Source organism: Rattus norvegicus, chromosome 7 (assembly GCF_021556685.1).
Source record: "Rattus norvegicus strain SHRSP/BbbUtx chromosome 7, alternate assembly SHRSP_T2T, whole genome shotgun sequence".
Taxonomy (NCBI): domain Eukaryota; kingdom Metazoa; phylum Chordata; class Mammalia; order Rodentia; family Muridae; genus Rattus; species Rattus norvegicus.
The window spans coordinates 100,690,303-100,714,317 of record NC_141540.1 but is presented as its reverse complement, the minus strand read 5'-3'; the positions used below and the strand labels follow the sequence as shown (position 1 = coordinate 100,714,317).

Genomic DNA, 24,015 nt, shown 5'->3' with positions numbered 1-24,015 from the left:
TGTGTGGTGTGTGTGTGTGTGTGTGTGTGTGTGTGTGTGTGTGTGTGTGTATCAATGCCTGTGGAGGTCAGAAGAGAGTGTTGAATTCTATGGAGCTGAAGTTATAGACAGTTGTGAGCTGCACCATGTGGGTACTGGAACTGAACTCAAGTCCACCCACACTCTTAACTGATGAGCCATCTCTCCAGTCCTTTTACCTGTCTCTTGCAGGAAGGATTTTTTCCTTTTTTCTTTTCGTACATATAAAATAAAACCACTGTGTTTAAAAAAGAAGGAAAATTTAAATGAATAAGCCACTACAGTTTCTTGGCTGTAATTCTACCAAAAGTAAGAACCATTGCCAGTCTGATGTTCTGGAGGGGAGACAGATCAATGCCACAACATAACAGAAACAATGGACACTGTCAATCAAGGCTGATGGTGAAGGAAGGAATGAAAAGTTCCTGAACCTAAGTTATAAGTTTTCTATTTTTATACAACTGAAATTAAATCAAAGTTTACTGATACGTCAGAAAAGGAGGAAGAGCCTCTGTCAAGAAGGACTTAGTCAAGTTGGATGAAATTTGCCAGGCATCTGGCATCTCCAGCCAATTGGCAGCCACACACTGTACTCAAAGATGACTGCAGTCCAGATCGCCAAGGTGACCTTGATGAACAGGGACACAGCATGTGTCAAACATTTACCATGGAAGGGGGCGAGGGGGAGCATCCTGGAACTTACAAACACACAATCCCTCCAGGTCTTCATCCCTCAAATCAATGCTAGGTCCTAGCTCTCTGCCAATCCCTTGATGCCCAGAGCATCAGGGGAGACGAGTCTGCTCTCACTTATCTGATATTTCAACCAAATATAAATTGCTCACTAAAGATGAAGAGAAGAATCCCCCAGAAGAGAAGATTCATGAATTTATCTGAACCTAAAAATACGATTATTTTACTTACTTAAAACAATCTAGTAATATTTAATTTTGGAAAGCGCTATTAAAGATCTTTCATCTATCTAATCCCTTAGATTTTAAATATCTTCTTTGGATTTTTGTTTTATTTTGTTTGAGATCAGTTCTCATGTAGATTGGGCTGGCCTCAAGCTTGTGTAGTTGAGGCTAGCCTCAACGTTCTGATCCTCCTGCTATAGTTTTCTGAGGGCTAGGATTAGAAGAGTGTGCTACTATACCTAGCTTTTCTTCAACAGATTTTACATGCCGAGTTCTAAGACTCCAAAATTTCATCTGAAGTTCTCACAGGAGAGGCATCAATTACTTGTTTCTATTTCTGGCTCAATGGTATACAGAGCCTATTCACTGAAAAGCAAAACAAACAAACAAACAAACAAACAAAAAACAAAACAAGGAAGCCATGCATATGAGGTGTGAGAATCAAGGAAAATATGGGCACCTCTGTACCTCAAATTAAGTCTTCTATAAACCTAAGTGAGCTGTCAATCTTTTTTAAAGGAGGAAGCATACCAGCTGTATGTCACAAAGGTGTGCTAGGCTGACTGCAGGTAAGCTGTTTTTCAGCAAAAGCACTTTTCCAGAAAGACATTTTTGCCTTCTTCCCCTCTCTATTCTAGATCTTACTATGCAGGGTTCCTGAGGGAGATATAGTCTGGAAAGTGGATTAACAGGAGATATGGGCTGGAGACATAGCTCAGTAGGATATAACACTTGTCTAGCAAAAACTGGGCCACTGGCCTAATCCTCAGCCCCAAAACAAAACAAAGCCTGATATTAGATGAGAATGTAGGAACACACACACACACACACACACACACACACACACACACACATAGTGCAAATGCAAATGTATTTAAAAATAAAAGTATCTCACTAAGCTTTTTCTTTAAAATGAAGCTCATTACATAAGCACGTTCTGAGAGTGGAGTCCATGTTCTCCAGTCAAATCTAGCATGTATCTTCCAAAGAGTCCCTGATACACTGAAGCCTCTACACACTACACTACACACTAGTGATACAACTCTACAACATACAACTCTTATAATCATGTTGTCATGCTGAGCACAGGCTGGCTCGCTATGTCAACAGACTACTCCTTTTTGTTCTCCTCTCTTAAAAGGCATTGTAGCCTAGGCTGACCTAAAACTTACAACATTAAATAGTCCAGTTGGCCTTGAGCTCATAGTGATCCTCCTGCCTCACCTTCAACATGGTGGGATTATGGATGTGGTTCACCAGGCCCATTTAGTAATACTGTTAAGCACTCAGTCTCTGCTTCCCTATCAAGAAAAGGCTGCCAACACCAATATTAAGTGAAAATGTGACCTCTTCCCTTATCAACATTTTTTTGTTCATGTCCTGTCAATTACAGAGTATTCCTCACTACTTTACAGTCTAGCAACATTTTACCCTTCATTAAAATCTCTCAGTAATTTAGAAAAATGACTAACCATTCTCAGTCTGTTTCTTTGAACTTAAGAATTCTCACCAATGACAAAACCTCTTAAAATGTTTATCCTTCTACATTTTAGATATGAATAAAAATCAAAGTAAATGAGCCAAAAAACTAATATTTAGGGAATCTGTTATAGTTTATGAAGCTCTTTCATATGCAGTATCTTGTTTAATCCTTCTACATCTCTATGGGCTAATTAGTATCATTCTTATTAGTGTTATTATCAATAACGTATATTTTCCAGGAATAAAATTCTACCACTTAATAAAAAAATACAAACTACTACTTGGTTGGACCCAATCTCAACTTATGTTTTCTCATTTCAAATTTTCTGGTGGTTGCTAGCCTTAGTCATGTAACTAGCATAAGTAAATTATAAAATGAGCTGAAATAATTTCCAGAAATGACTAATATAAATTTCAACAAATATGAAAACAAATAATTCTAAAGGGCAGCACTTGAACATAACAAATACAGAAATACCTTCCTCAGGACTATAGAAGGTGCTAGAAAAATGCCCTAGCATAGACTGCTTACTGCACAAGCAGGAAGAGTGGCACTTGGATCTCAGTACCTATCTAGAAACCATGAATATCTATAACCCTAAAACTAAGGAGGAAGCAACAGGAAGATCAGTGAGACTTGGAGATACCAGCCTAGAAGAAAAGCAGGAGCTCCAAGTTCAATGTGAAAGACTACTTCAAAAGAACAAGGCAGAGAGAGCTGATGAACATGGTCACTAAGCCCTGTCTTGGCCTCCACGAAGACATCCACATACAAGTATGCACAGATCTAATATAAATAATATATACAAATACACACATGTGCTTTAGAATTTAAAATGCTGTCAGACATATTCTGTGATGAGTTGGGCTAAGGAAATGGCAAAGACAGAAGGTAGGGTCTGTGATGAGAGAGACTTTGACTTAGTCATGACACTTCTCAGCATTAATAAGTAGCTGATGAATGGCCGAATGCTAAATGCATGCATCATGAAAATAAGGCTGTCTGATATTAGAATATAGGCAGTTGTGCACTCAGGAGACTTAGGAAGGAAGACTGTCAAGTTCAAGGTCGTCAGGGCTACAGAGAGTTTATAATGAAAGCCACGACACCAAGTACACTGTAGTTGCTCCTGAGGGGAAAGCTGTGCTTCTAACTACACTAAGTGCTCTTGGATGAATCTTCCCCAAGGTCTGCAACTGGTGGTCAGATGTGGATGGACATTTAAGCAAGCTTTAGAAGATCAGTTCCTTTTAGCCTGACTGTATATTAACAACACTTAGGGAACTTAACCAATGCCTCCAGGCCTACCAAACACCAGCTGAATCTGAGTCTGAATCTCCATGCTGGGAACTGAGGCCTGGATTTTTATTGGTTTTGTTTAATGCTCACAGTTGCTGCTGATGTCTAGTGAGCACTTCTACTGTGCATTGTGGTTCTCAAACTTGGAACACAGAAGAATTACTGAATGGCTTGTTAAAATTCATTCAGATTCAGTCTGCAGTAGAATGTGGCAGTTCATACTTAAGGACATTTCCAGGTAGCATTTACACTGCTTGTATTTGGGGTTATTGTGTTAATAATTTTTTGAGGCAGGATCTCATGTAGTCCAGGCTGGCCTCAAACTTGCTTTGGAGATGAGAATGCCCCTAAATTCCTGATCTTTCTGCCTCCAGTTCCCATTGCTAGGGTTACAGACTACCTACCACACATGACTTTTGCTGGTGTTTGTAGACTAAATGAAAAGTAAATGCAATAGATGATTTGAGAAATACGAACACTACATGAAAAACCGAAATATAAAAAAAATCAGAAAGGGAACTTTAAACTATAAGATACCATCATGTACTAGTTAGAATGACTGAATTTAAAATAGAGCCAAACTAGCTCACGTGCTAGTGGGGGTGCTTGGCAACCAGAACCCTCCTCTGCCATATGCTGGGAAGCATTTGATCACTTTCTTGCAAGCAAAACACCATATACTTAACATACAAGTAAGTCTGCAACGCCATGTCTAGGTACCTACCCAAGGGAAATTCAACCCTACCCCCACATCAAAGCCTGTGTGTGGATGATAGCCACAGAAACACTCTTCAATGGGTGGATGGATAAATCACTAACCATGTGGCTCATGACTACTCAGAAATCACCAACAAGCTGCTGATGTCAACAGTATTAATGGTCCTTTTCCACTAATTCTAGTAAACAAAATATGTCACTTAAAAGGCTGCAGACTACATAGTTCTGTTTATACAGTATTGTGAAAGAGTTAAAGTTAACAATAGTATTGGAAGGTATATATTATAATGGGACAAAAAAGAATTCTGGGAGGTGACAGAAATGTAGAGGAAATTTTCCTTGCAGAATCTCATCTGTTACACAGGACTCTAAGTCTACCTACTTCTTCACATTGCTGTTAAACAGTACACGTTTTAAAGATTAAAGCATGCCTTATATAGAATTACATACACTGTACCCTTCTTTTACCTCACAGAGTGTTACCTCACAGATTGTTGTCATTCCTAGCTTGTGGCAGTGTTTGGTGAACAGAAGGACTGTTTTGTATTGGCATTGTACAGAGTCTCTTAGAAGGTGGAGCATAGGTGCACATATACTTTTTAAGACTACAGGATAGAGGTTGGGGCAGATCACAATGCCACCCAGCAGTGCTTTTGTGAAGGTGGGTTTTGCAAGAAATCATTTGTGCATACTAATATTTCTGTGTATTACTTTGTGAAGTCTTTAAGTCTCTCCTGGATTTTGCATTAAAGTCTTTCTTCCTATCATGCTATTATTGTTCCTTATCCACCCTGGATATCCTCTAGCTTTGCAAGAGAATGGGTTTGTCAATATTCTATTCCAGTTGGCTTACTCATTTTCTCTCCCCTCTACCCTCCAACATAGCCCTGGCTGTCCTGGTCCTCAATCCAGCTCTGTAAAGCAGGCTGTCCTTGCAACTCAGAGATCTGCCTTTCAGGTGTTGAACTAAAGGGGTGTGCCACCACACTTAGCTGCTTACTCATTTTTAAAAAAAATAATTTCTTTGTCTTTAAATGATTTGAATGTTTTAAAATTTGACAAAGTCTACTTTACATTTTGTTTTTTGAGAAAGGCTGTCATTAGTTAGCTCAAGCTGACTTCAAGCCTGTTTCAATTCTCTTTCCTCAAGCTCCAGAGTGTTGGTATTATAGGGAGGTAACTCTACACCAAGATACAGTCGACCTCACATGTAATCATACAACACATTTTAAATTCACTTTCCCTCCCTCCCTCCTTCCTCATGACAGGCCTCACACTGTACTGCTAGCCTGGAACTCAGCATGTAGCTCAAACTGGTTTAAAACTGGTAATCCTCCAGCCTCATTCTCCCACATACTGGCATCCGGCACGAGCTGACAGACCCGGAGCTAACACTCAACTTTATATCCTACTTCTAAAACCATACGTACTTAATTTTTAAGGTTATTTTTAAATATAAATATTCTGTATTATCGGTGCAGAGTATTTTATTTAGCTACTGTTAGTCTTTCACATTGTTATTTACATACTAATTATAACTAATATTGTAAAGGGTATCACGGAGCCAATTTTGCTTCCCTTTTTCTGAACATCTGCCTAGGGAAGAATCTCAGACACAGAGTTTCTAAGAAAATATATTCAAAAGGCCAAGTGTGTGCTGACGGCTGAGCGTGCCACACTCCTCCATTTCAGAGAAGAAAACACTCAATAAGTGAAGACCTGTGATCCAGACATGGAAATTGAGTGGTCAGAGGAGACACAGCAGCTTTTACTCCCAATGGCATGTCTTCATTATTGTATCACATGAATAAATGCTTCTAAAACCTTAAATTGAAATCAATGTAGCAAGTCACTGTTGTTCTTATTGTGTAAGATTATACCCATTGACTTGATCTCAAATGTTGTCACATCACTAGCAACGCACTCTGTTAGGACCTCTGTGTGCACAGCACGCGGGTCAGCAGCAGTCATGTCTCCACACCCTCTGCCCTGACCTGCAGGAGTGCTACCATTTGCATATTTTATGCATGTGGCAATACACAATTACAGGGGCTTTTCAAAGCCAAATTGCAATTGTTTTTTTCTTTTTTTTTGGAGCTGGGGACCTAGGCAAGCACTCTACCACTGAGCTAAATCCCCAACCCCCAAATTGCAATTGTTAACTTGATAGATTTTGTTTGATTTTTAAATTTTCAGATTGATTAACTGAATGTTCTTAACCACTTTCTGTATGCAAATATAATAATATAATATAATAATATAATGCCATACACTGACCTTCCAGTTCAATTTAAAAATCTTTCTGAAACACAAATATATTCATGCCTTTAAAACACTCATGACATGGGAAGTCCCACACCCGCGGATCCCGGCCCACAGCAACTCTCTGCTCCCAAACCCCGTGGGAGAGAGACCTCACCGCCTGATCAGGTGGGCACTCCTGAGGCTGCAGAGCGGAGGAGACCACCAACACTGCCCACCCCTGCCCACATCCCTGGCCCAAGAGGCAACTGTATAAGGCCTCTGGGTTCCCGTAGGGGAGGGCCGGGGAGCGGCAGGACCCCTGCGCCTGAGACACCGCCGGAACCTGAAGGAAACAGACCGGATAAACAGTTCTCTGCACCCAAATCCCGTGGGAGGGAGAGCTGAACCTTCAGAGAGGCAGACACGCCTGGGAAACCAGAAGAGACTGCACTCTGTGCACATCCAGACGCCAGAGGAAAACACCAAATGCCATCTGGAACCCTGGTGCACGGAGGCTCCCGGAAAGAGCGGCGCAGATCTTCCCAGTTGCTGCCGCCGCAGAGAGGACTTAGGCAGTACCCCACGAGCAAACTTGAGCCTTGGAACCACAGGTAGGACCAACTTTTCCCCTGCAAGAAACCTGCCTGGTGAACTCAAGACACAGGCCCACAGGAACAGCTGAAGACCTGTAGAGAGGAAAAACTACACGCCTGAAAGCAGAACACTCTGTCCCCATAACTGGCTGAAAGAAAACAGGAAAACAGGTCTACAGCACTCCTGACACACAGGCTTATAGGACAGTCTAGCCACGATCAGAAATAGCAGAACAAAGTAACACTAGAGATAATCTGATGGCGAGAGGCAAGCGCAGGAACCCAAGCAACAGAAACCAAGACTACATGGCATCATCGGAGCCCAATTCTCCCACCAAAGCAAACACGGAATATCCAAACACACCAGAAAAGCAAGATCTAGTTTCAAAATCATATTTGATCATGATGCTGGAGGACTTCAAGAAAGACATAAAGAACTCCCTTAGAGAACAAGTAGAAGCCTACAGAGAGGAATTGCAAAAATCCCTGAAAGAATTCCAGGAAAACACAATCAAACAGTTGAAGGAATTAAAAATGGAAATAGAAGCAATCAACAAAGAACACATGGAAACAACCCTGGACATAGAAAATCAAAAGAAAAGACAAGGAGCTGTAGATACAAGCTTCACCAACAGAATACAAGAGATGGAAGAGAGAATCTCGGGAGCAGAAGATTCCATAGAAATCATTGACTCAACTGTCAAAGATAATGTAAAGCAGAAAAAGCTACTGGTCCAAAACACACAGGAAATCCAGGACTCAATGAGAAGATCAAACCTAAGGATAATAGGTATAGAAGAGAGTGAAGACTCCCAGCTCAAAGGACCAGTAAATATCTTCAACAAAATCATAGAAGAAAACTTCCCTAACCTAAAAAAAGAGATACCCATAGGCATACAAGAAGCCTACAGAACTCCAAATAGATTGGACCAGAAAAAAAACACCTCCCGTCACATAATTGTCAAAACACCAAACGCACAAAATAAAGAAAGAATATTAAAAGCAGTAAGGGAAAAAGGTCAAGTAACATATAAAGGCAGACCTATCAGAATCACACCAGACTTTTCGCCAGAAACTATGAAGGCCAGAAGATCCTGGACTGATGTCATACAGACCCTAAGAGAACACAAATGCCAGCCCAGGTTACTGTATCCTGCAAAACTCTCAATTAACATAGATGGAGAAATCAAGATATTCCATGACAAAACCAAATTTACACAATATCTTTCTACAAATCCAGCACTACAAAGGATAATAAAGGGTAAAGCCCAACATAAGGAGGCAAGCTATACCCTAGAAGAAGCAAGAAACTAATCATTTTGGCAACAAAACAAAGAGAAGAAAAGCACACAAACATAACCTCACATCCAAATATGAATATAACAGGAAGCAATAATCACTATTCCTTAATATCTCTCAACATCAATGACCTCAACTCCCCAATAAAAAGACATAGATTAACAAACTGGATACGCAATGAGGACCCTGCATTCTGCTGCCTACAGGAAACACACCTCAGAGACAAAGACAGACACTACCTCAGAGTGAAAGGCTGGAAAACAACTTTCCAAGCAAATGGTCAGAAGAAGCAAGCTGGAGTAGCCATTCTAATATCAAATAAAATCAATTTTCAGTTAAAAGTCATCAAAAAAGATAAGGAAGGACACTTCATATTCATCAAAGGAAAAATCCACCAAGATGAACTCTCAATCCTCATCTTCGGTTGGTTTATATACAAGTGTGCAATTTCTAGGCTTGAAAGTAAAATTATGCTATCTGGTGCTGGATAGAGGAGCCTTATTTTTTATTATGGCAGCTTGCTATTCTTGTAACATGGTGATTTGGTTGAACACAATAAAGTACAGTAGTAACTGATCTCCCCTTCTTCCTGGATGAGTGAGGAGATGATTAAATGTTGATGTCAGCATCCTTGAGCATATTCAGATGAGCTTCTGCTTCTGTTGAAAAGGATGCTGTGTTTGATTGTGGTCCGAAGCTTTGAAGCACTACTTGGCATCTCCTTCCTTGGAGGTCTCACTGTTTAAACATAACAGATTTGATAGCTTGTTGGTAAGGTGAGGTCCAGCTTGTCTCCACTAGGTCATCTTCATGTGAATCCGGTGGTTATACGGTTTTGTTCTAGGGATATTTCATTTTTTTAATAACGGTTATGGCTGACATTCATGGAGAGAATGAATCCTTAGAACTGTGCCACTTGTGAAAGGAAATCCTGTCTAGAGTATGTTTCTTTACAAAGCTGTGTCACACCATCCTTTGGGCCCTCTGCTGGAAAAGTAGAATCAAGTCTCAAATAATGCCTTTTAAATTGTATCCTCTAGTATTATAGATGTAGGACAGTACTGTATCATACCTCTGTGGATGTAAAATAGCTTGTACCTGCTTTATGGTACGTAGTAGTGACCGTGCTTTATCAGAGTTGTTTTTAATGATGTTGCTCAGAATGTTTTCTTTCCAGATGATGATTGAGAAGCTAATTTAAAAAAAAAAAAAATGGTGCCAGGTACCACAAGAGTAACAGAACTGTGCTGTTTTCTCGGGTTTTGTTTTTTTACTTTTTTTTTTTTTTTTTAATGGAGTGTGCTGGATGTCTCTACAGTTTTGTTCAGATGACTGCAGAACCTGGAAAAGCTGTTGCTGCTGTTGATGCATAACACACTGCTATTATTGGTCTTTTTACATAAATATAAATAAATATATATATGTATATATATATATATATATACACAGATATATAATTTGAATTTTTTGAAACTTTAGCTGTGCTGTCAACTTTGGAAAAAAGTATCCCCGTTTACTGTGTTGAGTTGGCACTGTACAGAAATTAACAGCCATATTGGTCTAGAAATGTTGAACTTAAGTTTTTTCCATTTGTACAGGGGTAACACATTGTATTAAATATGTAAGGTCTTATCTACGTGGGTTTGATTACAAAAACTAATAAAGTATTCTCTAAATTTAAAAAAAAAACTCATGACATACTAGATATGCTTACTAATTTGCTTGACATTTTAATTACATATAGATTATAAAACTTAAATCTTTCTAATTTCTGGAATTACATTTTGACAATATAATTATTTTCTTACATATAACATGTCAGCTCTGGAGCACTGAGGCTTTGGTCTTCCTATATCCAGCTGCCTCCTAGCATAAATAACAGAACCCTTGTCAAAGTTACACCGAGAGAAACACCCACAGTTCAGTTGTTCAAACCTGCGGCTGACACATTTGTACCTTGGCCAGGGAGCCTTCCTCTACTGACTTTCATCAGAGCCATGGCTCATTCTAAAGCTCCTCTCTTCCTTGTGAATGTATCTGCCAGCTTGGTGGCCTCCTGACTGAGATACTGGGGAAATGTGCCCCTCCACGGTTCTCATTACATGGTGTCAGGTCTGCTAAAAACAGAGCCTGCAGCAGTTTTCCATTCCTGTCCCCATGTGGATACTGTCAAGACTGAGATATGGGACATGGGCCAGGTTACTGTCTGTTATGCTTGAAAGAAGTTTCACAGAAGTTGCTGTAAGCTTGTGATGGAATGAATATCCCAATCCTCTGCCAAAACCCAGCAACTATTCACAAAAGAAATGCCCGTCCTAGGCACTATGTATTGAATGTATTGTCAAGATCAGGAGCTTGAGAAAAAAAGAGTAATATACAATGATTGCTGCATCCTGCCTCCCTGCTTTCTAAATGCCACTGCTAGGAATGGTTTCCTATCAACTGGACAAATTCCTCTCAGAGCCAGCAGAAAACATCAGTTCAGTTCCACAATCTGGTGACCCACATGAATTAGTACTTGACAGTCCATCAAGTCCACCTCTCAAGGAATGAGTACTTAAGAGAAAAACACCAGATATTTTTGGGTCAGTATAATTGGAGATAAACAAGAGCAACAAACAACCAACATAAGACAAAATACCCTCACAGGCTTTGGTGTCATCCAGCACCTAAATAAATTTCACCAATACAGGTCAAAAGCAACCTATATTGCCGCTCTCTAATCCTCTCGAAGAGAGGTAAGAAATAAATACAATGTATACATAGTGCTCATGCATACAACATGGGCATTCAAATAATGGCATTTAGTAATCCACAAGTGCTAAGAACTTCATACACTGGGTATAATATAGAGACTGGCTATGACTTTTGTCATAGTAAAAGGAAGAGGACAAACAAACCTCAGATGAGTGCAGAACACACAGGCCATCAAAAAGGAGCTACAGAAAGCTAATTTGTCAGGGCTGGGACAGAGCTTTAGTTCTGGCTGTTAAGACTGTACTCTTTCTGCTGTACCCTATGCTGGGCTCTTCCAATAATAAATGTAAGCAAGTTTGAGAGTTTGCAAGGAACCAGCACTTCACATAATCTGGGTGACAATCCTAAGAAATAAACTGGGATAGACGTAGTATACAAGCATCATGGGTTAAGTATGAATTTTCCCCCAAAGGCTCATGTGTTGAACACTAATGCCCTCATCTTTTTGTGAGGTTCTGGAATCCTTAGGATGTGGGACCTAGCTTAAAGAAGTTGGTCAGCAGGGTCAGATCTTAAGGTGTATCTTGTCTATGGCCTTTCCGGCCATGCACGTTCCTATCAGCCAGTAAGTGAACAGTCTTCTTCATATGCTGGCATGATTTCTACATGCATGAGTGTGAACTCCAACCCATGAAACTGTGAACCTAATAAATCTTTCCACCCTGAGGTTGTTTCTGCCGGGTGCTTTTAGGACAACGATGAGTGGGTGTCCAGGGGATAAAAATGTCTTCAAAGAAGCTGGATCTGATGTTGTCACTACAGATTAGATGCAAATAAAGCATGTTATCATTTGAGAAACGCTACCCTTAAACAAGCATAGTGTATCCAGTAGGTTTCTATTCTAGGGATGGTAAATGCTAGCACCTGCACTGCCTCCTCTTCCCCACTCAACACACAGGATCTTCTTTCCTACTGAGCCTAAACGCAACCTCAGAAAGGTTCTAAACACTCTGGTCCACAGAGCCTCTATTGACGACAGGGCATATGAGCAAGCCAGATAAAATGTTCTGACGTCCTCACATTACATAATACATAATAAACAGTATAATATTGTTTTTTCCAAGTACTAAGTTTCTGATTTGTATTCATTTAAGACTGTCAACTATATAAATGAATATAGAACAGGTATTTAAGGGTGTGAGGAATCTAGAGTTAAAAACAACAACAAAAACAAAAAACCAAAAACCAAACATACAAACGGAAAACCAAGAAACTCTGGATGTAGTTCGGTTCAGGAATCAGTAACCTGGAGAGATAGATGGCCCAGTCGTTAAGAGCGCTGAGTGCTCATCCAGAGGACCCAGGTTCAACTCCCAGCACCTACGTGGCAGCTCACAAGTGTCTATAACTCCAGTTCCAGGACATGCATTACCCTCACGCACACCTACATGAAGACAAACCACCAATGCAAATAAAATAAATGATTAAAAGAAAAGGGAGTCAGTAACTTTCCTGTAGAGAAGCAGATAGTAAATATGGTAGGTCCTGCGGGCCAGTGGTTTGTGAGCTCTGCAGTGACGTGTGAGAGCTGCCACAGACCATACAGAAACTGGTGAGCATGTCTGCACTCTAACCAACCTCGTTACGAGGTTATCTTACAGCACTAACTATTACCCTATTCTGACCCCAGGGAGTGAGCAATCCCCTACCCCCAATGTTATAAAAGCTGTTCCTAATTTGTAAGACAGCCCAGATCTGGTGTTACCAGCCTATGAGACTTTCCTTCAGCCAAAACAAGGTGTAGCTACAGAGCAATGCAAAAGCAAGGATGAGGGGTCATCTGCTTTGTGGGCCAGAAGTTGAGGTTTGCAAAGACAAGAAACGACGACAGTACATTTTCCTTAGGTTTGGGAACACTTGCATTTCATGTCAAATGTCTATATTTAACACATAGTTTTAAAAATAGATTATTATTATTTTTAATCCTCCATTCTAGTTTCCAATAGAACAAATACTACAAGGCACACACGCCATGTGACCCAGGAAGTGCATTTTCAGTATGTTAAAGGGCATGGGGTCACAAAGCTTGAGAACCAGCTGCTTAGCTATAGCAGGATGGACTCCAGTGCAGTAGAGAACAGCTAGTCCTGCCCACCAGACTCAACCACCTGCACCCCACCTTCACCTAACCCCATTCAAGAACTACCTGACTTTTCTTTGATTGTATTGAGATTTGATAAATTAAATCCTCTGCAATTATACCTCAAGTGAAAAATATGGAGAAAATATCATGACTGTTTACATAAAAGAACAACCCTTTACATACATACTTCAGACAATTTTATTTTTTAATCTTCTTTTTTTGCCACCAAGTACACTTTACAGAATCCACTGTGGACAGATATGAGAAGGTAATATTTGTATACAAATAGGATAAAGGGCCAAGGCCTCAGTCTAGGGGGAGGGCCAGGTGTGGACGGTGGAACACACAGGGCAGCTAGAATCCAGAATGTGGCTTTCTTTGTGAAAACAATTGAAAGAGGTGGTAGAGAAAATAATGATGCAGATAATGACCATGAGGATGCTGAAGACCAGGGAGCTGATACTCGGGCACTTGGCAGTGGGGGCATAGGCCTGGGCCAACTTCACAGAGTAGGCATAAGCAGCAGGAGTTGAAGAAGAGTGCATTGAACTCTTCTGACCAGAGCACATGGTCAGGCACAGAGACCTCTCTGGGCATGATGATCATGGTGGTTCTCACAACAGCTGAGTTGTTGCTTCCCCCAGCTCAGTCACCCCATACTCCTCTTTGATTATCTCATAGCTTAGACGAAGCCCGGCATTGGTGGGCAAGAAGGCTTGGGAATTGTGGCTAATGGTACTGACTCTGGAACAATCGCTCCATCTGGAGGATGGCCCTTCATTTTTATCTTTTAAGACACAGTCTTGTCATATAGCCCTGGCATGCCTGGAACTCACTATGGAGTCCACGTGTTCCTCTTGCCTCTACCTTCTGAGTGCTGGGATTGTAGGTCCATGTCATCATGTCTGCAGGGTTCTCACCATAGCATTTGCTTCATCAAAACAGGCAACTAGAGGTAAGGGTCTTAGTCTCTCTCTCTCTCTCTCTCTCTCTCTCTCTCTCTCTCTCTCTCTCTCTCTCTCTCTCTCCCTCCCTCCCTCCATCCCTCCCTTCCTTTTTTTTTTCAAGTTTTAAAACAAAACATTATATACTACAAATTACAACAACTCCTTAACTCCAGAACATATTTCATAGCAGATCCATTAGCCCCTTTAATAGGTCACAGTGTACCCAGGACCTGGATACACAATCACAGTGCAAGCCTGGTCCATGAGGACCATCACAGCAGAGAGAAATCTAAAGAACAAAGGCTAGCAGAGACATTACAAGTGTAATGTGCTCAAAACACTAAAGAATTTCATTTCGCAAGCACCACAAAAGTATCTTATATTGCACTTTAAAAGAGTATTGATATTTTGTTTGCTCTGCTATTTAAGATCAGGACCTTTTAAAATAACATTTCAGGGGAAATTAAAGGGAAACTTCTGTTAATCCCAGTGTTGCAATGCATGGGGAACTCTTACATAAGGAAGTGTTCTTTTCAATATAAATTTACTTTGTCATTAGATTTAACTATCCAAATGATGTGTATGGCTGGACCCAGAGAAACACATATCTGTTCTCTCCCCTCTCCTTCTTTCTCCCCATATTAGAAAAATAATAATCACAATTCAAACATTAGTTTGGTTGCATTATATGCTCCTAATTAGAAATTTTCCCAAGACCACATTATTCTAAAATTCATTATCATTTCTTTAATGGAATAATAACCTTGTGAATAAGTAACAAAGGAGGAAGAAACATACTTTTTATATATTTATTCCTCCGTTTTATTATAAAATACCTTTAAAGTAAGAGACAAGACATTAGGTCCAGGGACACTAAAGTTAATAACAAGTCTGCTATGACATACAGAAAAACTGAAACCCATCATCCCTCTTCTGGGGACTAGGCTCTATGTAGGGGAACATACAAATTTACTTAAGATTTTGATAGTGACAATATTCAATGAAGAACCAAATAGAGGGAAAATGCTTACTGTTTAAATCTACAGAACAGCAATAGTCTCATCATGATTGCAAAACATTCTAAATTGTGAAACAAGTTATTTGTAAAATAGACAAAAGTGAAGCAGCTTCCTCAGTCATTTTTGAGATCTCAGCACCAATTTAAAGAAAATCCTTTACTTAAAAGAAGGTCAACTTCAAAACACGAATTGCTACACTGAGTACTTAGGACATAAAATGAATTTATGTCTCACATAACATCCCTGCTCTGTCAGAATACAAGTAAATGTGAAAGAAGACTAATGTTTAAAAGGGGAAAAAATGTTAGTCACTTTTCTCTACAATTCTTTAAGGAACAAATGAGTCTCAATACTAAACAAACCAAACAAAAAACCAAAAAATCCTACACAACTAAACAGCTGCCAAGACAAAACCAAAATCAACAACAAAAACCACCTCTGTAAGGGGTGTGTGTGCGCGCGTGTGTGTGATGAGCTATTTTCCTCACTCTCATTTTCAAGTGAAAACCCTAACTATAATAGTCATTTAAGCCAATTTAAAAATCATATGGAATCTACAGTACCTCAGGGTACAGCATCAGAGGGACTTTGATCCTATTCGGGAGGAATCCCTGCGGAAGCCTCACCAATGCTGCCCTACAGCAGCAAATGGGAATAAATGTACTTTAGAGCTTGGCACAGCAGTTTATATTTTGAAAGAATTACCATTGTTATCTTAATAAAATGGTTTTTAGTTTTATTTTGTTTTCGCAGTTCCCATCCCCAGCAGTGAGACACTTTGTGGAAACCGTTGGCTCTCAGGAACGGACAAGCAACTGGAACCAGTATTAGACAAACACGACACTGCAACAAGACAAGCCATTCAGGCAGCGATGGAGCAAGCAGAGAAGCGGACACTGCAGAACCGTGTTCCTGGGCTGCTCACAGCCAGGCCCCTCATCTCAAGAGGCCAAAGCAAAGCGGCTGACTTACATTGCTTCTTCAGCTCCCGCAGCTGCTGCTTAAACTGCACGAACTTTTCATTCTCTTTAAAGTCGGCGTCAGAGTTCTTATCCTGTAAAGCCAAAAATTTCTTCTCCACCAGTAATTTTAAATCTGGTACTTTTTCTGGACGTTCTTCTTTTACCTAAGAAAGAAAATAAATTCATGTTCATTAGTGATAACGAGTATCAACAGGGATATACAACTGTCTTAATCTCATTTAATTCAAAGGACAGTATGAGAGAAAATAGATCCTCCCAGGAGACAAAGCGACTACTCAGAAAAAGTGATGGTCTCACCCACCCTGCCTTCCCCACACAGACTGTCACTGTGTCCATAACTTGTTAAACCCTGCAAAAGAGGCAACTGGCCCAGCCCTGCGAATCACCGTTCTTCCTTTACCTATGTCTGCTTGGCCCATCTCTACATGCAACATTTTCTGTCCTCTTCTAGCTTTGACCAGTTGGTGACAGTGATCCTACATTAACAAGAGAAACAAAGGTTTTGATTTTCCACAGGTCCCTGGTCTAATAAGGAACTGAGTGTACTGCTTGCTCTGTTCAAAGCCAAACACTCAATGTATGTTCTTCCCCCTAAATGTTATAAAGCTCGGCCATGCAGAAATATTAAAAGTACTGGACTGTGAACACTATGTATGTCCTCACGCTGCAATTACATTTGGCTGTGTTTGCGCCATCACATCTCTTCCCATGTATCCTGTTCTTGAGTCTGTCTTATAATGTTCTTAGATCTTCATCTCCTTTAGAACACAGGTTCAACAGCAGCAGCATTAACAACACACTCTATTAGAAGCCTGGAGCTTCTTTCCACATAGTTGCTTCTTGAGTGTAGCCCATACCTTTGTGGTTTCCTATGTTTTTAGGGAATGGCTGACAGCTCCTTGGTTTAAACAATTGTCCCACATCAATAGGGCCGTTGGAGACCCCTGAAGTTGGGTCTACTCTTCCAAGATTTGGCTAGGAAAAGCTGAGGACAAAGTAATAGAAATTTTGCTTGATGTCTTAAATGTTTTGACTACCTGTACTCCTACTCAGTCCTCACCAATTTCCGACTGCAAAAGCTTTTAAAAGCCAAGCAATGCCATCCAAACAGTAAGACTTCTAGAGAGAAGACAACAATAAGCAATTTAGCCTTTACTACCCAGACCTCTAGGAATAACTGTGGGACAAATACAGGGAGGATGGCTCATGGAGAGCAAACCTGCAACTCCCTGATGGCAAACCATAGAGCTGCTGCCGGAACAAGCTGGCTCTTCACAAGTTTGAGAGCTTGGGTGGGAAAGGTGTTCTGGAAGTTGTGAGCCAAGGAATACCACAAGTCTACAGCCTGCAACAAACCTCACAAATAAACAAGCTGTTACTGGGAGGAGACCGAGGAGGACGGCAGCAGAGAGCAGAGCAGAGGACAGGTCTACATAGGCTTCCCTGGGAGGCTGGAGTGGCAAAGTTGTCCAAAGTGTCCCGGGATTAAGAATTTTGTGATCTGATCCTGGGGCAAACTCAGGAGTTGGTAGCTTTTTTTTTTTTTTTTAATTTTCTTTTGTTTTTCCCATAGGATGGGGCCTGGCCATTCTCCTACCCAGGGGAGGGGAAGCTGTTTCAGCCATTTGGGAAGTCTGGGAGGAGTCATCCAGTGGAGCTCCTTAAGGCAGAGCTTGGCCACTCACACAGGTCAGGCCTGGTCACCAGAATGGGCTAGGGGTGGAGCCTGATGGTTAGAGGGCTGCGGAGGCTGGGCTTACAAAGTGAAGTTGGTGTGAACAGCCAACAGTCCATCTTCTCAGAACCCACCAGAGATGATGTAACCTTCCATGTCACAGATGTGGACATGAAAAATCAGACTTACTAGGCCTTGTCCACAGCACTGGAGCTCCCACCATTGGCTGTGATTTCATTTTAGGAGTGGGGGTTGGACCTGCTTCATGCTAAACAGATGCTCCACCACTAGTTATATTCCAGCCTCTGCTGGATAATCTTAAACACCAGTGAGACTGGCCTATCAGTGATATTCATAGACTCTGATTTTAGAAAAGAGAGAAAGGTCTTGATACCAAGTTTCGGACACTCCTATCTCCTTTCGTGGATCTTTATTGTTTTAAATTATGTGCATGTCTATGTGTCTCTGTGTGGTATGTGCATAGGTGCCTATGGAGGCTACGGATATTGGAGAACAGTCTCCCTAACCCCAACTGCAGCCACTGCTGGAACTACAGGCAGCTGGGAGCCACCTAGCATGGCTGCTGGGAATCAAACTCGGGTCCTCTGGAAGAACAACCACCTCTCCAGGCCTTACTTTCTATTCTTCACTCTCAGGTTCTAGCTCCTTCCTTATCTGCTTCTCCTGCTTTGCTCACCATTGTGCTGACAGTCACTAAACATGCTCGAAATATTGTCTTGTTCTCCAAATAAGACAGAAACTCTTTGAACAATGTCTGACTTATCATTATATTACCAGTACCTGACAGAGAGATAGGAGCCATTACTCTAAATATTTCAAATTAATCTTAACAGGATCAAACACTTAATCATCAATTAATATTAGTGGAATATATTAACTTCTACACTGAAGACAGCTTATATAGAGAGCAGCTAAACTTGCACTTTTAAATCAGTTTTTAAAGTTAAGAATATAAAAAGGTTTAATCAGAGAAATTTCTTGATTTTATTTCAAATTAAGGAGATGTCTAATATCTCAGAACCTACCAATCACATCCAAGCAAAAGGATGTGTGCTATGATCACCTTTTGTCAGGGGAAAGAAATGTTCTGTGCTTAGTTGCTCTGATATTGGCTAGCTGGGCAGAATGAATGTAAGCAGGACTCTAAAACACCCCTAGTTCATGCTTCGGTGACAGAGTGAAGGAAGTAAGTGTCTAATACTGATGTCACTTTGGCCACTGCTGGTCAATCTAGAAAATAACCAGTGAAAAAAGGCAGAATGCAAGGGAATGCAAAGAAAGAAAAGCCATGTTAAATAGCAGTGAGAGTCTGATGGCCCGTGAGCCTGGCCCCAGGAACCTGGGTTCAGGTAAGCTGAATTTGTGGAACTCATGAAAGAGACTATCTGGACATCAAGAAGTGACTCTGGGTTGGTAACCAGACAAGAGCTGAAGATGGAGGTTTGCTTATCACACAGAGTGAAAGAGAGCCAAGGCGGAGACATGTACTGCCTCTTCAGGAATGTGAGCAGGGTGCAGTCACAGGAAAGGGGTCTGAAGGAAACCTGGAAGTAATGCACAGTGTGGAGACTGAGGGAAGTCATAAACAACCTCAAATTACTTCCAGCTAACGTGAAGATTGGTCCTTCTCCACTCGCTGTTTTTCTAGGGTTACATTCCTCCAAGCCTATATCACTTTACCATCAACTGCTACCAAGGAAAGCAAAGATGGGCTTCCAGGACAAGTTATATACTAAATCGAAATTTCTAAATGACCCCCAAGGCTAAAGAATCAATAAAGCTCAATTAGAGAAGGGAAAAGACGATACTAATGTATATGAGTGTGAATAAGAGCTGTGAGACACAGTGACTAGCTAGCCTCTACTGTACATGACAAAACAAGATGACATTTGCTCCAGGCCATGGCAGCAAGAATTCAGAATAACAGAGAGCTAACTGCTCTTCTCAGAAAAGGATTACAGGCGCTTTCTAGGTTTACAGAAGAAATGGGCCCAAATTCACTGTTTACTTGGGATGTTAATGACGGCACTGCAGAAAGGCCTTGAAGCATGTGATCAATCTGAAATGAGGGCACAAGCTGAGATGACGAACAAAAGAGCAGGTGATGAGTACAGCCCAAATGTTCTTTCTCAACCTCGCCCTCAACTCACTCAGCAAATGTAACTCCTGTGACTCCATGATTCAAACGATAGCTACAGAAGCACTCAACAGAAGTGTCCAGGAACAGGGGAGCACATGCATGCGTGGAGACTAACGATGGAAGAGGCATCATCATCTGAAGTCAACAAGACTGCAATGTGAAACATGACAAGAAACACCACAATAAACCAAATTTGGTGTTTAAATGTGTTTTTCTATTAGTGAAAACTTCCACGAAGTTGGAAAGCTCTATCATAAAACTTCATCATATCAAATATTGTCTGTGAAAGTCCACTTTGCACCTGGCACACATTTCCAGTGCAAAGAGAATCTACTGTAACCAAGCACTGTGAATGGCAGCCTAGAAAAAACTCACTGTGTGCCACCTAATGCAACTACAGGAGCTGTTTTTGATGGTTTCTTGTTCTGTCCAAATTTTTAAGAAAAATAAGGAGAACTCCACCCCCTCCGTGTGTGTGTGTGTGTGTGTGTGTGTGTGTGTGTGTGTGTGTATGTGTGTATGTATCTGATCATGTATGTTATTCTAGTATATGGAAAATAAAGGTGGTCCCTTTTCTTTAGGGCAAAGTTCAAAATACTTAAAAGAAATCTGAGAGGAGAAGTTATCAGTTTCAGTCACTTACCAATGAGAACATGCCCAGATATAACATGTAGGCCCACCACATAAGTTGTCAATTTGACAAAACTGCTATTAGAAAGCACCAAGGTTTACTAGGTAGTTTAAGCAATAGGAATTCACTTTTACAGTCTGAAGTCTAGAAATTCAAGATCACAGAGACAGAAGGGCTGGTTTCGTTACTGGGCATGTAGTCCATTTTTTCCTATGCCACGATGTAGACGTCTCACTGTATTTGGTCATCTTCTCTGGAGCTATCGTTTGGTCCTTCCATTATATGAAGTAGTCTTCTCTCATGACCCATGTCTTCCTCCCACTGTAGGAAGTTATCCTTTCCATGCCACTCCACAGTCTCCTGATGTAAACGCTGGCTTCTCCCACACCAACAAACACATGACCCTCCCAGCAGATGTGGCCCTGTTATTAGTCATGTTAGACTAAGGTCTACTAAATGGCCACAGTGAGCCTAAGTTATCTCTTTATTCATTTTTTGTGGAAATAACATCATGTTTATAATTCTTGATTCATAATGAAAGATCTTACTCATCCATTTATTTACCTATTTTTAATGTTATTACACGTGTTTGAGTATAGGTTTGTACATATGAGTGCAAAACTCGCAGAGGCCACAAGATCCCCCTCTGGAGGTGGAATTACATGCGGTTTTAAGCTGCCAGGTGTGGGTGCTGGAACCTGAACTCAGGTCCTCTGAGAGGGCAGCAAGCACCCTTACCTGCTCAGCCATGTCTCCAGCCTCTCAAATGGATTCTCCAACATGGCATATCTACAAGTTCCTATGATACTGAGGTTAAAGTTGAACTTTAGTTAAAAATCAGACAAAACTGAATCGTTGGTGGTAGAAATAACTTCTTTACAGAAGGGAACTGTTTTAAAACCCTGAGGCTTGGGCTGGAGCCGTATGCAGTAGAGCACTTGCCTGACTGCACAAGGTCCAATTCACAGTCCTGCATAGAAACAATCTCATTCCTGCTTCTTCAACTGAACGGCACACATGTGTCATCCCAGCACTTGGAAGACTAAGGCGAGAGGATAGCCACAAGTCTGAGGACAGCTTTAGGACTCTCAGTAAGCTGAAGGCCAGCTTGGGCTAAAGGGAGACTTATTAAAAAACAACAAATGAATGAATGAATGAATGAAAACAAACAAATATTTTGTAGAATAAAGTGTTCTACCCTTTCAGAGATAAGCAAAATTATCAGAACTGATAATATTCATTTTATTGGTATTTATATATTTATGCTTCCTCTTTCTTTTTTCATTTGGGGTACTAGATGAACCACCCCGGGGCTCACACATGCTAGACTAGTTCACCGCTGAGGTACATTCTAAGCCTTCTTTATCCTTTTTATTATAAAGCAGGGCTTCACTAAATGGCCCAGGCAGACGTTAAACCTGGGATCTTCTTGCTTCAGCCTCCCAAGTAGCAGAGGTTACATGCCTGCATCAGACCATCTTCCCCCTTTTCAGAAACACAGTCTTGACAAACAGTTGTGGCTGGCTTGGCAAAGATTACTTCCTTTACTCATCTCCATTTGGCGTTTTTGTAATCCATCCATCCCTGGCACTGGTTGAGCACCTGTGAGCTAGCTAGCATATGATCCTTGCATGAAACAAGGTTCTTGCCAGCAAGTTAGGCAGTCAGTAGCTGCTCTGTGGTATATAAGTGCCTGGCATGGACACTCAGTGTTGGCTTTAATGATTTCTAAATTGAGCTTTGTTTCCCTTTTGCTAAAACAAACACTGTCATGAGAAAAACTGTTCCTTTCTTCTGTGGCATTCCTAACTCCGGATCCTTTCCTTCCCTTCTTCCTTTTCGAAGCTAGCCAGAACTAAGAGAGTTCTGAGACTTAGTGGTAAGGAGGGGAACAAAGCAGCAGGAACCAGGCCATGGGAGGCAGAGGCAGTGGTGTCAGCAGAACAGAGGATGACAGCAGCTTTAAGTAAGAGGAACAGGAGCAGACGGGACCTGGGAGCAGAACTACTCCTACTTCAGGCTGTGTCTCAGACAATCCTCTGGAAAGCCTTAGATTGTTGTCATTCGTTTCTTTGGAGTATACACTTCGGTGATGTTGAGACAACAAATCTCTACTTATCTTTAACTTTGGATGATCAAAAGTTGCATTTCTTTCCTGTCAACAGGAGCACAGATGCTTAAGCATGTTTGAAGATGGAGTAAGAAGCAACGGGGAAACAGAGATGAAAACACCAAGAGCAAGCAATAGATCTCACTTGAAAAAAATCAAGGACCATAAAGAAATGAGCTGGGAACACAGGAACTTATTCTGTAAACTAGGCTGGCTTTGAACTCACAGATCCGCCCACCTTTGCCTGCTGAGTACTGGGATTAAAGGCATGTGCCACTACTGCTCAGTTGTGAGCAGTGGTCTTTCCCAGGCACTGGAATGCTCAGAACTGGACTAGTGAAGATCCACAAAGAATCTTAGGGGATGGCCGTGACAGTGCAAGCTGGGGTGTGAGGGCTGCTAGTGTGCTCCACGGGGCTGCTGCACAGAAGAACGCAGGCTTCGGACTCTACATTAGAAGCTAAGTTTACAAGGAACATCTTCTGTTTTTAAAACAACATACGTTGTGTGTGTGTGTGTGTGTGCGCGTGCGCGCGCAGTAATTTTGAAATTGGGGATGGTTGCATGCTCATGTTGCTCCTGAAATCCCAGCATGAGAGAGTGGAAGCAGGAAGATCAAGGAGTACAAGGGCATCATCCCTGGGCCACACAGTTTAAAGCCAAGGTAGGCTGACTGAGATCCTGCCAACAAGCAACAATAAGTAAACAAGTGTTTCTGTGCCTGAAGAATTTGAATGTTGAGTACTTGGGAATAAATCTGGGACCTGCCTCAGGCTAGGTAAGAGGTGGCCCACTGAGTTCCAGCTCTGAAATGGCCTTTTACGTACGGCAGAGGGCAACAGAAGGTGTGTGTAGAAGAAGACAATACAGAATCCACCTAGACATGCTAATCTAAGTGTTAAGATTAAAAAATCTGACTTGGAATATAAGACTCTGCTATGATCTTAGAAAAGGCACTGTATACATCCAAGTCTGATTTCCACTCGTAGTGGTAGAAAATAACAATATTAATTTTTCATAGTTGTGAAAATAAACGGAACAAAGCAGTTAAGCCCTCAGCCACCTGGTAGTCTTCTATA

The 24,015-nt window shown here is 41.1% G+C and overlaps 1 protein-coding gene and 1 pseudogene across 17 annotated transcripts in view; both read right to left on the bottom strand.

Moving 5' to 3' along the window:
* Nsmce2 (NSE2 SUMO ligase component of SMC5/6 complex) overlaps positions 1-24,015 on the bottom strand; it is a 231,150-nt gene that overhangs the window by 143,398 nt on the left and 63,737 nt on the right. For all 17 annotated transcript variants that reach the window (XM_087556481.1, XM_087556477.1, XM_087556488.1 and 14 more), the window contains one exon: positions 16,349-16,502. In XM_087556481.1, the coding sequence (XP_087412607.1) occupies positions 16,349-16,502 (154 nt within the window). The remainder of the gene's footprint in view (positions 1-16,348; positions 16,503-24,015) is intronic.
* On the bottom strand, positions 13,591-14,630 carry LOC134479617 (interferon-induced transmembrane protein 2-like; annotated as a pseudogene).